Genomic DNA, 17,109 nt, shown 5'->3' on the forward strand with positions numbered 1-17,109 from the left:
ACAGATTGCTGAATATTACCGTAGAGATTACAGGAGCCACCAAACCCTCACCACTTACTACAGTGAGCTACAAAGAAACAGAATTGTCAACAGCTATACAGTCCCAAAGATCAGTATAAAGTGAGAGACACTGGGCAACCTCCTTTTTTGCCACAACAGTGGATAAATCTATGTAAATCACAGAACTACCACTGGTTGATGGTAGAGGTGGAAGTTTTTGGGAGCTAAATCGGGATTGCACTGATTGATTTCCCGGTTAGATAATCAGATTATTCCTGCCCTGAAGCCTGTCTTGAGCAACTTTCTCCTTGCTGCTTTGTTGTTTTTTGTTTGGAGTTCCTCACTATGGTAACTTTCTCATGTCTGCTCCATGCAAGCCCTGGTGAATGTCTGAGCCTTGATTTGGAATCGTAAGAATGTCTTGCTATTTGGCATCATGTTGGTCATTGTTCTGAGGAGTGCTAGATCATTTTGGAAGCTGGCTGCAATGTTGCAAGTAAAGAATTGTGTTCTGTTATACAATATCAATAATGTGTTGAGTGAAGCTCTAACTCATGCACATATATTGTGTTATTGCTACCTCAATGGTGTGCAGCAAATGCTTCTAGTTCTGTGACCCAAAAAAAAAAATGAGGAAAAGTAAGATGGCCTTGTGCAAATTATAACATATGAATGAGGTACCAGCCTCACCAGTTGTGCTGCTCACAAAACCTTCTCGTTCTCTGGCAGAACCATGATGTATTATGTAAGGGATTGATTACTTTGCCCTCATCACCTAAACCATAACCACTAAACTATATGTTCTTCTTTGGTTTGATCCAAAATGGAATGACATTACAATCAACCAGCGGTTGAAGGAGGCTGATCCAGAACTACTCTATGTGTAATATGTTTGTGTATACACTGTATAGTGTTTATAAGAGGCCAAGTGAGCCCGCTAAAGAGACACCCTTTAAGTGTAGTGCTCCTAATCATTCTTAATCTATGGAAAATGCTTACTAAGTAGCTGCTTTCTTATAATGTAACTTTTATTACTCCAGTTCGCTCGTCTAGTTCTCTTTGATAATAAATGTCTTTAAAAAGCAGTCCTTGTACAGTTTTGAAAATGAGAATAAATTGCTGTCTGAGATTAAGTTGTACCCAAGTGGAGACGTAGTTGGGGCAGAGCATGTTGATATGACAGTGGATGTCTGTGTGTCAGTAAGTATTTACATTGGTTGTATTTTGGTTTCTGTACCTTATTACCTATATGTGTGAAATATTTCTACCACATTGTTTGTAATTTTATTTTCATATTTGTAGGTATCAAATATGTTTTATATTGTTGTGATAATGGCTGTTGTACTTCTGAGCTTTGGAGTTCCCAGAAAGGCTATTCTATATCCTAATGAGGAACCGTCTTGGACCTTAGCCAGGGATATTGTTTTTCAGCCATATTGGATGATCTTCGGTGAAGTGTATGCTTATGAAATTGATGGTAAGAATACAAATATATGTTTTTAATTTTAAAGGCTGGTGGTGTCTTGTAGAACCTAATGTGTTTTTCTTGATTAATTTTCTGTTGCTAGTTAACTGGTATGTGTGCCATGCATGTTTTCTGTCTTTTATCTAAAATAGACTACTCCTGTAATGGGCTTCTTAAATGGATAAGTAGTTCTTACACTTAAACATACAGAGCATAGCTAAGCTTAAAAGGAAAAGGCCAAAAAATGATTAGAAGTGATTCAGTCTTCTCTAACAATTGCTATTTCTCTCCAAATAAGGAATATTATCAGGTCATTGGGTAGAGAGAAGTAGCCAGTAAATTTTGATACCAACACGGAAGCAGCCAGTTAGGATCTGTGTTATACAGCTGCATCTGGTTCTGAAAATTAACCAGCTGCTATCCTCTGAGGAGTAACAGGTAAGATCAGATTTTCATTGGATGCAAAGCACATTAATCCATGTGATGGAAATTCATGATTACCTCTTCAAACCAATATATTTGATTCCTGTGGCCATTCTGAACGCCTGAAATATTTTTTCTTGTGGCTGAAATAAGAATGTAACCAATGTAGTATGAGAGGCACAGTTGGTATTAGTGAGTCTACTATACATCCAGTGCTACTTACTGTGCCTTACTATTGGAGATTGTTTTTTACTCCGTAAGCATCTGCAATTTGCCAACTCCCAGTTTGTGACTGAGCATGCCATTATAAAATTACTAGTTTACTCATTTGCTGGGAGGTTTGCTGGAATGTACAGCAAAAAATGTTAAATATTGTGAAAAGCAGTCAAGAGAATATAGAGCTCTGGTGATGAGCTCTGCATGGGCAGCCGTTCCCGATCATGCTACCTGGACACACATCTAATGCAAAACTCAACATCAGATATTGACAGAATGTAGCCTCAGCAAAGACGAAAGCAAGCTGTGTCCCCAAGACTGAAATATGCACTGGTAGCCAGATCCTAGGCTGGCAAAGAAATGAGAAGATGGTTTGCCTTCTTGAGGGCCTCCAACCACACCATCATATGAAACTTAGACCAGGCACAAGTGCACTAGATGTCTGATTATTAGGTAAGTAGACAGAGAAGCAAAAAAATATATATGAGGTCCCCCACCTAAGCGCCATACTGAAGTGCGGCATGCAGGCCATTCCAGCTCCTGAGATTGTGCAATGCATGGATTACCATTTGAGGACAGATGAAACTGCACACATATTGGTTTGTGGAAATATCCCTAAGATGAAACACTTAAAATATAAAAAAAAGTATGCAGAAAGGTACAGTGCCACTCGGAAAGGCACCACATGTAGAAATAAGCATTGATTGGGGCTAATGAAGAAGATAGTCCCAAAACCTAATGGTTAATATTCATGAAAATGCCAAAATAAAAAGACCTGAATATGTGAAAGAATGGCGTACTAACAGTATTACCGATACTAGATGCCAAAAGCAAAATTGGAATGTGCCCAGAAAGCTGTGAAGGAGCGCAGGGGGGTTGACTCTAGAGGCTGTTGTGAGACAGGGACTCCTAAAGAGGGCGGCAGAAGCCAGGTAAATCGATGTAGCCAAACAAAGCAGAGCCTTGAACACTCCCCCAACCACCCCTACACACTCTCAATCACACACTCACACACACATTCTCTCTCTCTCTCTCTCTCTCTCTCTCTCTTTCCCTCTTTCTTTTTTTTCCTCTCCTCAAGGAAGAGCTTCAAATCTGTTTGGCAGAAGTACATCAGAAAATATCTGAAACTGTGTCAGAGCAAGTGCAGAAATTGAAAGCAGAAATTTCAACACCCATGGCAAACATGAATACGACATTAAGAGCATCCGGTGGCCGCTAATGGAGAGCCCACTGTAGTCTTGAGCTATGAAATGGAACGAACCCAAGCAGGCTGCACCTGGTTAGAAGGAGAAATAAATGATATAAAGGAAAATGTACTGCCATGGAGGAACTATCGAACAGAGATAATGTTAAAATGTGTTTTAAATTTTAGAGGCAGAAGTTCTGACACTGTAAAGTTCTCTTGTAATGTTTTCTGAACAATTCGGCAGGACAACTTCGGTTTTGCAGTCCTAATTTTAAACTTGCATAGAGTGGGAGGAGTGTTGCGAGCAGCACCCGGGTTAAAACCTAGGAAAATCCTGGCAAAACTCATATTATTAAGGTGGCAAAGAAATTAGAAGATTTTCACATTTCAGTGCAATACAGAGACCCTGTACTATGTCATTTCACAACACACTTTAAACAAAGGTCACTGATGCCCTTTACATAAAGCCACTGAAAACCATAAAGCTGCTGTGTTTGGACATTCCCAATTGGACAATCGTTCCAACTAAATTCCAGTACCCACTTGATACACACAATGGGGAAAGACCAGGAAGCCTTGGGAATGACGGAAGAAGCACCTCGAAAGAACCAAGCCTCACTGCATGGTTCTGTTCGTGATCGTGCCTAAATTATTGACATCACTTGTAGTCATGCTCTGCTCAGCGTAGCCATTGCTTGCATTTGACACAAAACACTAGCCTTTACCAATAATTTAAGTTCAAGTTCACGGAGTTTGGGTCACTGTGTTCTGGCCTCTGGTAGCAATTTGCAGAAGGGTGTTTATCGCCTCACACAAACAGCCTTTTTCACCTCACACAAGGATGTATGTTTCTGCAGGGCCCCGTTGACCTCCACTGTCCAGGGTAGAGGTAGCCCGCTAAAACAAGTGTAGGAGTAGTGCCTGAGTACGTCCGAAGGAGGCAGGAAATGAGTGAAATGTTGGTCTGCTGCCCATTTAATGAAAAGTCCAGGAAGTAGAACAGTAGTAGAGCAGACTGTAGATACACACTGGGAATGCTAGATGGCTACTTGCATTTCACCTTTATCTACTGTGTGCATCTGAAAGGCAGTGAAAAGAACAAAGGTTGTGCTTTGAATCCATTTGGGGGGTGTTGATTATCATAGGTTAATGACTGAGCTAATGTAGCAAATGTTATCTTTACATGTTGGGGCTGACATATTGGGATTAACAGGACTTGAACTGTCAAATGCAAAGGGAAAACAGCATTGGGTCTGCTTTCCACAAACTTGAGTTCGGCATGAAAAGTTGAGTAAGTATGAGGGGTAGTCCATTAAGATGTATAACTTTTTGCTGTTATCGGTGAATTGTTGCTTTATTGTAAAACCAGTTTGAAAGCTAGAGCATACCTCTCACTTAACCTTGAATACGAGGGAGTTGCCATCCTTTGGCTCATTCCCCATTTCAAAACATGACAAATCCAAAGAGTCAATTGTCTGCCTGAAACATATTCACATATTTGCTTACAATAGAAATTAGATTTATGCTTTAAAATGTTTGCTTCAGCCTACGATTGCATTAGTTCAGTGTTAAAATTTTGGGCTACTTTTTGGGCTGGGACCGGTTTATTTGGACTTACTTTGGGCTGGTTGTTCAACAGCTTTGGGCTATAGAAGGCTTGTAAAATCTGGCAACACTGCTAAAAGCAAAGTTTCAAGAACAGGGTCTTCTGGATATCTGGAAAGAACTACACCCCAAAGAAAGTACATTTACTTATTTCATCCATGTTCATTCATCTTATTCCAGAATAACTTTACATGGGAATCACTAATAGCCCTTAACATTAGAACAGTGACAGGGATTGGCCAATAATTCTCTCAGATTCTGCCATGATAGAATAAGTGGATGGATAACATCTAGGAAGTAAATCCAATGGGGAGGAGATTGAAGATTTGATAGATTCCTTCTCAAAAGACAAATTGATATCACAAAACCTTGAAAGGACTATTAAGGAGTACTTTGAGGCTAATCACATTGAAGTGCCATAAGGCATCTTTGGAGCGGATTTAAAGTGGTCTGTAGAGACCAGTGTGTCCCTCCAACAACAAAATAGAGGGATATGGGAACGCTAATGAAAGTAAAAAATTAGAAATTGATCTTTGAGCTGCAGAGGAGAAGTATACAATAATGTGTTCCTTTTAGATCCTTAGCAATATAATAGCTCTTAAGGGCAGCTTAATTTGTTAGCAATAGAGGAGTCTGAAAAAAACCTTCTGTGACTGAAGCAAAGGTTTTACAAACAAGACAATAGGGCCGACTCCTTACTTGCAAGAAGACTTTAAGTAGCTACCACAATGCATGCTCTCACCAACAACATGACTGCTGTGTGGTAGTGCAACAGAGCACAGGGGGGTTGTGGACCCTGTGTCAGAGGTGGCTGAATGTTCAGGACACTTACGCCTCTCCTACCCAGAATTCTACAGAAGATCAGCAAAGCCAAATCATTCTAGGGGCTCCGGGCTGGTTGAGGAGAGTGTAGTACCTAGAAATTCTGGCCATGAGCATCTGTCCTCTGAACAGGCTAGCCCTTCAGAAGACCACCTGTAGCAGCAGCAGGGCAGGACACTCGAGCCTACATAACCTACACTTCCATGTGTGGAGATTGATTTGCAATAGTAGATGGCTTTTGATCTTCCTCCCGAAATGGTTAGTGTCATAATGGCAGCCCAGGTGCATCTTCATCAAAACTGTTTACGCTGGACACAGGGAGATATTTGCAACATTCAGCCCGTGCATGTATAGTTAGCTGACATACTGTTTTTGTCTTTTTTTAACCCTTTAGAGGCATGCTTTGCCAGCAGTTAATGATTATTTATCTTCTCTTTAGATTGTTTTTCTTTGCATCTACTCAATCAGCTGTCACCTTTCAAGTCACCCATTGTGATGCCTTTTTTGAAAGGGTTGATTCATATGTCCTTGCTAACACCATTTGTGATGCTGGAGTGGGATCTTAATTTTGTTCTGACTTTTTTATGTGCCCCCCCCCCCCCCCCATTTGAACCAAAACATTGCTGTTCCCTACGCCCCTTGATGTTGAAAACAACATTTCTCATTGCAGTTACCTCAGATTGTTGGTTGAGTAAACTGCAACATCTGTTTGTACAACAGCTGTATACCAACGTCTTCCTGAGTAAACTGGTTCATCAACAAAAGCTGTCCTTCTCCCGAAATTGTCATTCCCTTCCACATAGTGCAGTCCATCACCCTACATCATGCCTCCAGGGAATGACAAAAACTCCATTGCTTTCACCCAGCGAGGACCATGACCAGGGAACATCAGGTGGGCAAACAGCTCTTAATGAACTTCTCTGAGGCGCAAAAGGGCAAAGCAGTACAGAAGATGACCATCTCCAGATGGATTGTCATGGTCATCAATATCGGTTATGTCCTGTCCATGCACATTCTGCCAGCACGAAGGCTGCTGCAGCCACTCTCATGCGCAGTCTGCCAGTCTCAGACATATGGCAGACTGCTACATGGGCATCAGTTCTTAAATTCTCAAACCAGTACTGCCTGTATAGCCAGGTCCGGTGACAGCGACAGTCCTGCAGGTTTTCGTGGTCTAACTCATTCCACAGACCCACTACTGGACAAGGTGCTGCTTTGGTATCTATTCACAAGGTGAGGTGTGTGCAATTAGAAGTATTCATCAGGAGGAAAATTTATTTTGGTTACGCTTTTTGTGGTGGGTAGTCTGTTTAACCCTAGATTCTTCACTGACATGCCCTACTCCCCGTTCTGTCGAATAGCTCCATTTAGTACAATATAGAGATCCACACTCTGAAACTCTGATTTCTAAGGGTCCTGCGTCCAACAGTGTGGACAGAGATCAGAAGGATACTGATAGCCCATGAGAATCTTCCAGATACAGTCTGGCGCATGAGGGTAATCACAAGATGAGGAATCTGCAGTTAGAGTATCCACCAGAAAGAATTTTAGCAAACGGAAGTAACTTATTCATTCAGACAGTAGGCAGCCTCTACTTCAGAGCTGTCCTCAGAGACTCAATTTTTTGGTTGGCTTCAGTCTAATGTTTGCCTACCGGAGACAACAGTAATGATGATAATTTGCCCCCACATTATTATGATGCTTCCTTTGCTGTGATGATTTGATGTGCAGCCAAGGTCCCAGACCTGCAATCGCTTTCTATTGAAGTGGAAACTAATGTCCCTATGGATGTCTTGTAGCCTGTGCCCTACTTCCACTGAACCCTTACTTTGATTGAACAAATAGATCTCACTGACACTCTGATGGGCAGCTGGACTAAACCTTGTTCTTCCCAATGGATGAACAGGCAGGTGGCCAGATGATATAGATTATTGCCAGATTACCCTGATTTTCTGACAAAGCATCCTACTCCAGAGAGTCGGGTGATTTACGTTTCCACCTGCAAGGTGAACCCCAATTCTTTCCCTACAACTCCCCCAGACAAGGAATCAAGTTAAATGGGAGGCAAATGTTCTCTTTGTCCAGCCTGGCTTTGAGGTCACTCAGTGCAGTTTGCCAGTATACCTCTGGCAAATGGCAGAGAGGACTTGCCAGCAGTCCCGGAATAATTTAGGGTCTCCCTGGCCCAAATGATTCAAGTTGCAGTCTTCTTTGGTTTGCCCTTAGCAGCACATACCCATTCGGTGGGAGGCAGGATCCAACAATTACTCCCTGGATGGCAATCCACCACATACAACAAATGGGCCCTCCTGATCATTCAACAGTGCTTTGCCTTTCTGTTCCTTCCTGACTCACCACAGCTCCTCTACACAGCAGAGTAGCTCTCACAGGAACACCTTTCCATCTTGCTGCAAGAGGTGTGAGCTCTACTTTCCTAAGCTATCAAGAGGGCTGCAGCCTAGGGATAGGGATTGGCTGATACTCCCACTATTTTCTTATGCCAAAAAAAGATGGAAGTCTCTATCCTCTTATGGATCTTCTGCCTCTAAATGCTTTCCTACGTTATGACTGATTCACAATGTTCATGCGGGCCTATATCCTGTATGCCCTGGATCCGGGCAACTGGATGGCAGCCTTGGACCTGATGGATGCACATTTCACATATCCATCCTGCAGTCCCACAAAGGGTAGGCCAAGTGCATTTTCAATTTGCTGTACTACCCTTCACCAGTGCCCCTCAGGTGTTCACAAACATGATGGTGGTAGTTGCAGCCCATCTTCTGCAGTTGGGGTACCAGCTTTCTCCTACCTCAACGACTGACTCTTGAAGGCTGGCTTCCCACACTCAGGTGTACCTACTCCAGACAACAACAAACCTCTTGACATTGTTCGATTTCTTGGTCAACATGCCGAAGTTGCACGAGACTCCTTAGCAGAGGCTTACTTTCCTGTGATCTGTCTTGAACACAGTTCAGGGTCCGCCCTCTGTCACAGCAAGTCCAGGGCCTTCTGACTATGATCCTGAAGTTTCAGCTTCAGTCCTGTGTCCTGGTGAGAGTGGTTCTGAGGTTTTGTGGCCTGTTGACCTTCTGAATCCTGCTTGTCAACTATTCAATATGGCATGTGTGGGTTCTGTAGTGAAATCCAAAGTCTCAGTGGGCCCAGTACCAAGGAAACCTTTCAGATTTCATAACTTTTTCTGAGAAAACTGCTAAAGATCTGCAGTGGTGGATTCTTGACTGCAGTTGGACCAACATGAGACTCCTCTGGCTGCTGCACCCAGAGTTGACAGAGGTGATTGATGCATTGCTGCTGGGATGAGGAGATCATTCTGGGAAGGTGGGGACAAGAATACTCTGGTCTGTGACTGATACCCTGAAGCATACCAATCTGTTTGAGATGACAGGCATTCTCAAGGACCTGAAGACCTTAGGGTTGTGGCTTGACCGGCAGAGATGGCAGACGTGTAAACTTGCCACTCCGCGGAGGCCTTCTATTTCTCCGATAAGAACAGTGGGCTTGAGGGAACCCCCAACGGTAGTGAGGTCACGGGGGGACACTGGAAGGGCCTGTGAGTCAGAGGCAGCTGCCCAGCGATCCACGGGGCATACCGAGGACGGATTGCCGGACGCATGCCGCGGGCGACTGGCTGTGATTTGGTGTCTGTGGCTGGCTCGCGGAGCGGGCCGCGGTGATTGTGCAGGAGAGGAGCGGTGATCCGGAGGATTTGGGGCGCGGTGACCGAGAGGGGCCGACCGGCTCCGTTGAAGTCTCAGAGCAGATCGGAGGCTGCTGAGACCCATATGCAAGAGAGCAAAGGCCAAGGAGGGCACAAAAGGTGGCACAACAGTGAGAGAGGAACGTGCCCGACCCCAGCAACAAATGGCCCCTGATGGAGAGACTCCGGGCACGCTGTAGCCTGAGTGAGTGCTGGGGACCCCTGGGAAGGGAGCGGAGGGGGGCCCAACAGTGAAGAGAGGCAGTAGGCCCTGGAGCGGGTTGCGGTGAGCTGTACGGGACGGAGCGGCACCCTGGGAGGGCCGAAACATGGCAACCGATTGGGACCGGTCAGCTCCGGCTAACAAGCACCTTGAGAGAAACAGATGGACAGAGGAGGCTCCCCCCCTTCTGTGGCGGGTCGTTGGATGGGCTGGGGAGCAGGTGAGCACCGAGGGCCCGGTGGAGGCCGCAGAGGGGACCAACTAAGGGAGGAAAAGGCTGACCCGAGAGTGTGACGTCCTGAGGGGGACGCCCCAGGGTAGAGACAGTGAGATGCAAAGCACGTCCAGATGAGAGCGGCTTTGGTCAGCCCAAGGCCCGGAATGTAGAAACTGGATGAATGACCAAGGCCCAAGAATCGAGAGACTGAGTGGACTGAAGCCGCTGCTTCACTGAAGTCCTGCCCTGGCGGGACGTTCTAGGCAAAATACCTGGGGGTGTGCACAGTGACCCCAAGAGCAGAGAGCCCCTGAGGAGGGGGAGAGAGAGTGCCTGGAGGTGTTCAGAGATCTGGAACAGGCTCCGCCTGGGGAGGACCATCCTTCCTGGACTGCACTGGCACAGATCAAGTGACGAGGTTGGTGGAGAGGCGAATGTCATGATCGTTGCCGGCCCCCCGGGGGGGGGGGAGGCACCCTGCTACTCAGGACTGAATGTCGACCCAAAGCCGCAAGAAGAGTAGGCCACAAGGGAAAGAACGCGCGGGTGCCCCAGGCCCTTTGGAAATGGTGGTACCTCACGCGTTGCAGGAAACACTAGACAAGATCCTGGGGGCAATAGAGGAGTCCAAAACAAACCTCCAATGAAAAATTGGCCAGGTGTCGGCGGAACTGGGCCTAGTGCGTGCAGACCACCAGAAACTAGCAGACAGGGTCCGGGATGGAGAGAAAACAATCACAAGAATGGCACCAGAGCAACAGGTGGTACACACCAGACTTGAGCAACTGACGGATCTTGTCCAGAAACTGGAACGCCCTGCCGAGGTCGCAGAAGGCCGTAACCTGCGCAATAATAAGCGTATCATTGGGCTGCCGGAAGGAGCTGAAGCGAACGATGAAGTGACGTATCTGAAAACATGTGACAGGTGCTGGCTCCGGACCTCTTGACTCCCTTTTTTTGCCTTGTTAAGAGCTCATTGTGTCCCGGCGGCACCTGGCCGTCCTACGCGGACCGTGATAGCTAAGCTGCTGCACTACCGGGACAGGGACATCTTACTGCGGTGCGCAATGGAGGCAGACCCTTTCAGGATCGACAACGCATCAGTGACCCTTTTCCCGGACTTCACGATGGAAGTTCAGACTAAGAGAGCATCATACATGGCGGTGAAGAGGGCTTTGAGAGATGCTGGTGTCCAGTACTCGCTCTTCTTTCCATCTAGGGTGAGAGTGATCTGCGATGGCCACAGTACTTTTTTCCAGTCGCCAGAGGAGGCCTGGGAGTGGCTAGAAGCACATAAAATGGAGGGCAACCCTGGATCCTCGCATACCCCGTCGCATAACCAGAAGCGCAAGGGGGAGAGGCGACACCGGAACAGATCACTCACGGGAACCAGGCCAACACCGGCACAGAAGGACCAGGCCAGGAGATCGGCCCTGGAGGCGGTGGCATCGCTGAAACTGGGGAGGATGGCGACCAAGGCCAGTGGTGGGGACTCGGAACACCGAACGTGCTCCTCGAACTCTCATCATTCTGATGGGGGCTCAATAGTGACCCCGAGAACTGCAGATGACCCATAAAGAATGTACGTGGTAAACTGAAGGGTTGCCCTCTGGAGGCGAGGTTTGGTGGAAGGCCTACGTGTGGTGAAGTTCTCCCCCCCACTTAGATTTGTCCTTAGATGGCGAGAACTCTTTATGACTTAATGTTATTGTTTGGCTCAATGAGCGTAAACTGGACGACCGCCTGTTGCGGTATTGCCCTGGGAAGAGGGAGTTGGGGTTTGATGTTCTTGTTTGATTACGTGCGCAAGGGATTACTTACTTTGGTGTTCTGGGATACGGCAGGACTGAAACGTGGCAGAATGCTGGGGACCTTTGGGTCCCACGAGGGGGTAGTGACCCCCCTGGACTTACTTACCACTCCTCTATGGCCTACAAGTTGATAACTTGGAATATTCTGGGACTGGGGTCACCGGCTAAGCGTCATAAAATCCTGTTGTACCTCAAGAGAAGGGGGGGTGCATATAGCAATGCTTCAGAAAACACACCTAACCGCACAGGAGATAGACAAACTGAGGCGCAGGTGGCGGGGACAACTTTACGCCACTACATATTCGGCGTACGCCAGAGGGGTACTGGTTTGGATCAGGGCACATAAGGGAGATATGTAATAGTAGAGGGTAGGCTATAAGGCAGGCCAGTGGTGCTGGGGTGTATATACGTGCCAAATCAGGATCAGGCTTCCTTTTGGCACACGTTATCAGGGCGGATGGCCAGGTGCTCAGGAGACCGCTTCCTAATTGGGGGGGGATTTTAATTGCACACTGGATCTGGGGCTCGACTGTTCCTTCCCTCCTATGCCTGGGGCGGCGGCGCACAAAATGGTAGAGGTTCTGAGAGAATAGATGAGGCATTGGGGAGTGGAAGACACATGGAGATTACAGCACCCACAGACTAGAGACTACTCATTCTATTCGGGATTACATCACCTCCACACTAGAATAGATCGGGTGGTGTGCTCCAGCTCCCTTGACCACAAAATGGTTTCCTCTGAGTATCTGGGCCTCACTGTGTCCGACCATAGCCCACTAATAGTCACCAGGCAAAGGACAGAGACGAGGGCCCCAATACCGATATGGAGACTCCAACCGCGGGCACTGGAGGACCCGGCGTACAGGGAGGTCTTACGAATATACCTCCGGGAACATATTAGGATCAATAGAGGCTCCACAGGATCACGCAGGACAGAATGGGAGACACCTAAGGTGGGGACCAGGGGCCATTGCCTGGGACAGTCACTGGGGATCAGACGTGCCCTAGTCAGAAAATTTGTATCAGCTGGAAAAGGACGTGCATGATAAGGAGGTTGAGCAAAGAGGCGACCCGTAAACCAACCACAGCCTGTTCAGGGCCAGAGAGACATACTACCAGACACTTGACAGACTGAGATGCCACGATTATAGGAAACACATGATGTCTGTGCAGGCTGAGGAGGGTAGAGCGGGCAGACTACTTGCCTGGTTGGTACGACCCATGGGAGGGAATGACCCGATCACAAGTGTGAGAGGGACGACTGGGGACCAGGTTTACTCGCCTGCTGAAATTAATGATGTTTTTAAGTCCTACTATGCGGCCCTGTATAGACACCTAGAGGACGAATTACAGTGGACGGTAGGGGAACAGCTGGAGTCCCTGCCTTTGACAAGCCTTGGGCCAGATGACAGGGGCGGTCTGGGAGAGCCGATCTCTCTGGAGGAGGTGAAGGTGGCTATCACACAGTTGGCTGTGGGTAAGACTCCGGGCACGGACGGGTTACCCATGGAATTCTATAAGACATATATAGATATATTGGCCCCAGCACTAGTTAAGCTTTACCCTGATGGAGGCGTTAGTGGTCCCGCTGCCCAAGACAAAATCTAAAGAGAGGTCGGTGACTGACTTCCGCCCCCTGTCTATGCTGAATTGCGATTTTAAGATCCTCAGCAAGGCACTGGCCAATAGGCTGTTGCAACATATCCCCACTCTCGTGTATGAGGATCAGAATGGTTTTGTGCCCGCACGCAGCACATCTCTGAATCTTAGACGGTTGTTTACGATCCTGCACCGGCCCCTGTCGGAGCACTGACCTGAGACTATGCTCCTGTCAGTAGACTTAAAAAAGGCATTTGACTCGGTGAGGTGGGACTATCTCAGAGCAGTGATGAAGAGAATGAGGATGGGAGAGAACTGGATCCGCTGGGTAGAGTTACTGTATCACTGACCGGTGGACAGGGTGCGGGTCGGCGGAGTGGTGTCTGAGTCTTACCCTATAGGCCAAGGCACAAAACAGGGCTGCCTTTTTCACCCCTGCTGTTTGCGAACGCCATTGAACCCCTGGCGGCAAAGTTTCGTACGGAGGGGCAGGGCAGGGGGGCGACGCTCGGCCGGGAGGAACATATTATCTCGCTTTATGCAGACGACCTGTTGATATACCTGAGAGACGGCCACTCTGGGATCCCATGGGTACTGGCACAGCTGGAGGGATTCGGTGCGAACTCGGGTCTCATGGTTAACAGGGGGAAGATGCATGTTTTCCTGCTGTCTGAGGGCGCTGGACTCCCATCTGCGTGTCTTGCGGATCTCCCCTGGTCGCCATGCTCTTTTACGTATTTGGGCATCCATATTTTCCACAACCTAAGTGATCTACGGGATGGGAATCTGGGGGCAGCCCTCCGCTCCTTGCAGTCTGCTGTGCAGTTCTGGCGTTCTCTTAGACTCCCAACGATGGCCCTGACTAAAATGATAATGGTGCCATGTCGCCTGTAATACTTCACAAACTTACCGTTGACTGTTCCTGGGAGCTGGTTCAAGGAACTGGATGTACTCCTTAGGGGACGTGGACGGGGGGGGGGGCGCCAACGGACGTCGCTTCTCATTCTTCGTCGGCCTGCATTGGAGGGGGGACTGGCGGTCCAGGATTTTGAGCTGTATTACCAGGCATGTCAGCTGCAACGGGTGGCTAGATGGGTCTCAGGGGAGACACTGTACGGGACTGAGAGTGGCCAGTGGTGAGATAGCGGCAGAGGCTTTGGTGGCCGACTTATTGGGTGCTGGAAACTTCAAGTCTGGGAAATCGGTCCTGCTGACAGTGGCACTCTCCTTTTGGAAGAGATGCCTGAGGTAGACGGGGGCGAGAGTGGCCTATTCTCCTGGGTTACCGCTAACTGGGATACCGTTGAATACACCGGGCGATACCCTAAGTGGGGGTCAGGTCAGGGCATAGACCCGGGCCAGAGTGTTGACGATAGGAGATCTCTTTAAAGACTGGGCACTGCGACCCTTCGGGAGACTTGTGGAAGAGGAGGAGATCCCCGCAGGCCTATTTTTGATATATCAGACGATGGTCCTCGTGGTGAGACGACTATGGTCAACAGTGAACGTGGAACCAGAGACCCATGCCATATTACATTTGCTTCTGATGAAGGGAGCGGATAGCCATTTGGTCACCAAACTCCACAAGGCTTCTATTGAAGCCACCCTAAAACCCTTATAGGCCCTGTAGGCAAAATGGGAGGAGGAAGGGAGTAGGAAGCTAACGGAATGGCAGAGGGTGCTTGCGTATCCTCAGAAAGTATCTCAAAACACCCGGTTTTAATATATCCAATATAATTACATCCACAGAACATACCTCACCCCACACAGGCTCAGAGTGATAAATGGGGGAGAGCCCAGGGACTGCCCCGGATGTCAGGCGGCGGACCAGGACTTTTACCACATGGTCTGGGATTGCACCAGCATTCAGGGGGGATGAACCCAAGTACTAAAGGACCTGGGGAAGACCCTTGGCACCAGTCTCCATGAGCCCTCACTCGTGCCTATTGGGGTTACATGGAAGGCCAGCACCTAAGAAAGTAGGCAATAGGTTTATAGATCTTGCAATGATTTTGTATAGACGCCGGATAGCATTGACCTGGAAATCCATGGTGGGGCCTAAAATTGATGATTGGAGAGCAGACGTATTGCTATGGGCCCAAGCTGAGCTACAGACACTTCAGAGAGAGGAGGCACGGGGGGTTCGGACTAAACACATAGCCCCACTATGGAAAGAGATATTGGAGGCCTGGGAGGACCGAGGGGGTGTGGAAGATCTTGAGAGGATGACCATGACAGCATGCCAAGGGAAGAGACTGAGTTGACAGGTGAAGGGAGAGAGAGGATACAGGGGGTCAGACACTAGGGAGAGAGGAGGTGGGAGCAATGGAGCACTAACCAGTTGGGTAGGACAGAGCTGGATAGGGGTAGGCCAATCCCGGAAACCCTGCGGAAGGAGAAAGCGCTGTTGCCATAGAGGAGAAATATCCTTATGAGGACCCGGAGGATCTACACTTATGGGGCGAGACAGGTGTAAGTCCAGGTGGACCCCAATAGTAGAGCGGAGTACATGCACTGGAGAGATGGGATCTCAATGCCGTCATTTATCCCACTTGCGCATAGTTTTGTTTTGTTTGGTTTTCTTTCTTTACCTTTTTTAAAAAATATATATATATTTTTTTTTTTTAGTACTTAAAGTCTATATATTCTACTGATCCGGTGGTCACAGTACAGGGGGGGATGATGACTCCATGAGCATGAATAAAATGCGAGTGTAAGGAAATGGCTCCCTGTTGCAGTTGCCCCCACTTTTTGCCTGATACTGATGCTGACTTGACTGAGAAGTGTGCTTTGACCCTGCTAACCAGGCCCCAGCACCAGTGTTCTTTCACCTAAAATTTACCATTGTTTCCACAATTGGCACACCCCTGGCACACAGATAAGTCCCTTGTAAAAGGTACCAGTGGTACCAAGGGCCCTGTGACCAGGGAAGGTCCCTAAGGGCTGCAGCATATGTTGTGCCACCCTAAATGACCCCTCACCTAATACATGCACACTGCCATTGCAGATTGAGTGTGTTGGTGGGGAGAAAAAGGCAAAGTCGACATGGCATCCCCTCAGGATGCCATTCACACAAAATACTGCCTGTGGCATAGGTAAGTCACCCCTATAGCAGGCAGTGTGCACTATACCACAGGTGAAGGCATAGCTGCATGAGCAATATGCCCCTACAATGTCGAAGTTTATTCTTAGACATTGTAAGTACAGTTGTGGCCATATTAAGTATATGGTCTGGGAGTTTGTCAAAAACGAACTCCACAGCTCCATAATGGCTACACTGAATACTGGGAGGTTTGGTATCAAACTTCTCAGAATAATGAACCCACACTGATGCCAGTGTTGGATTTATTAAAAAATGCACACAGAGGGCATCTTAGAGATGCCCCCTGTATTTTACCCAATTGTTCAGTGCAGGACTGACTGGTCTGTGCCAGCCTGCTGCTGAGAGACGAGGTGAGGGCCTTTGTGCTCTCTGAGGACAGAAACAAAAGCCTGCTCTGGGTGGAGGTGCTTCACACCTCCCCCCTGCAGGAACTATAACACCTAGCAGTGAGCCTCAAAGGCTCAGGCTTCGTGTTACAATGCCCCAGGGCACTCCAGCTAGTGGAGATGCCTGCCCCCTGGACACAGCCCCCTCTTTTGGTGGCAAGTCCAAGATAGATAATGAGAAAAACAAGGATGAGTCACCCACCAGTCAGGACAGACCCTAAGGTGTCCTGAGCTGAGGTGACCCCTGCCTTTAGAAATCCTCCATCCTGATTTTGGAGGATTCCCCCAATAGGAATAGTGATGTGCCCCCCTCACCTCAGGGAGGAGGCATA

At 47.8% G+C, this 17,109-nt stretch overlaps 1 protein-coding gene across 1 annotated transcript in view; it reads left to right on the forward strand.

Annotated features, from left to right (window-relative positions):
- TRPM7 (transient receptor potential cation channel subfamily M member 7) overlaps positions 1-17,109 on the forward strand; it is a 1,269,618-nt gene that overhangs the window by 764,394 nt on the left and 488,115 nt on the right. Inside the window, exon 22 of the mRNA XM_069222535.1 lies at positions 1,303-1,477. Coding sequence (XP_069078636.1) covers positions 1,303-1,477 — 175 coding nt within the window. The remainder of the gene's footprint in view (positions 1-1,302; positions 1,478-17,109) is intronic.

Source organism: Pleurodeles waltl, chromosome 3_1, assembly GCF_031143425.1.
Source record: "Pleurodeles waltl isolate 20211129_DDA chromosome 3_1, aPleWal1.hap1.20221129, whole genome shotgun sequence".
Lineage (NCBI taxonomy): Eukaryota > Metazoa > Chordata > Amphibia > Caudata > Salamandridae > Pleurodeles > Pleurodeles waltl.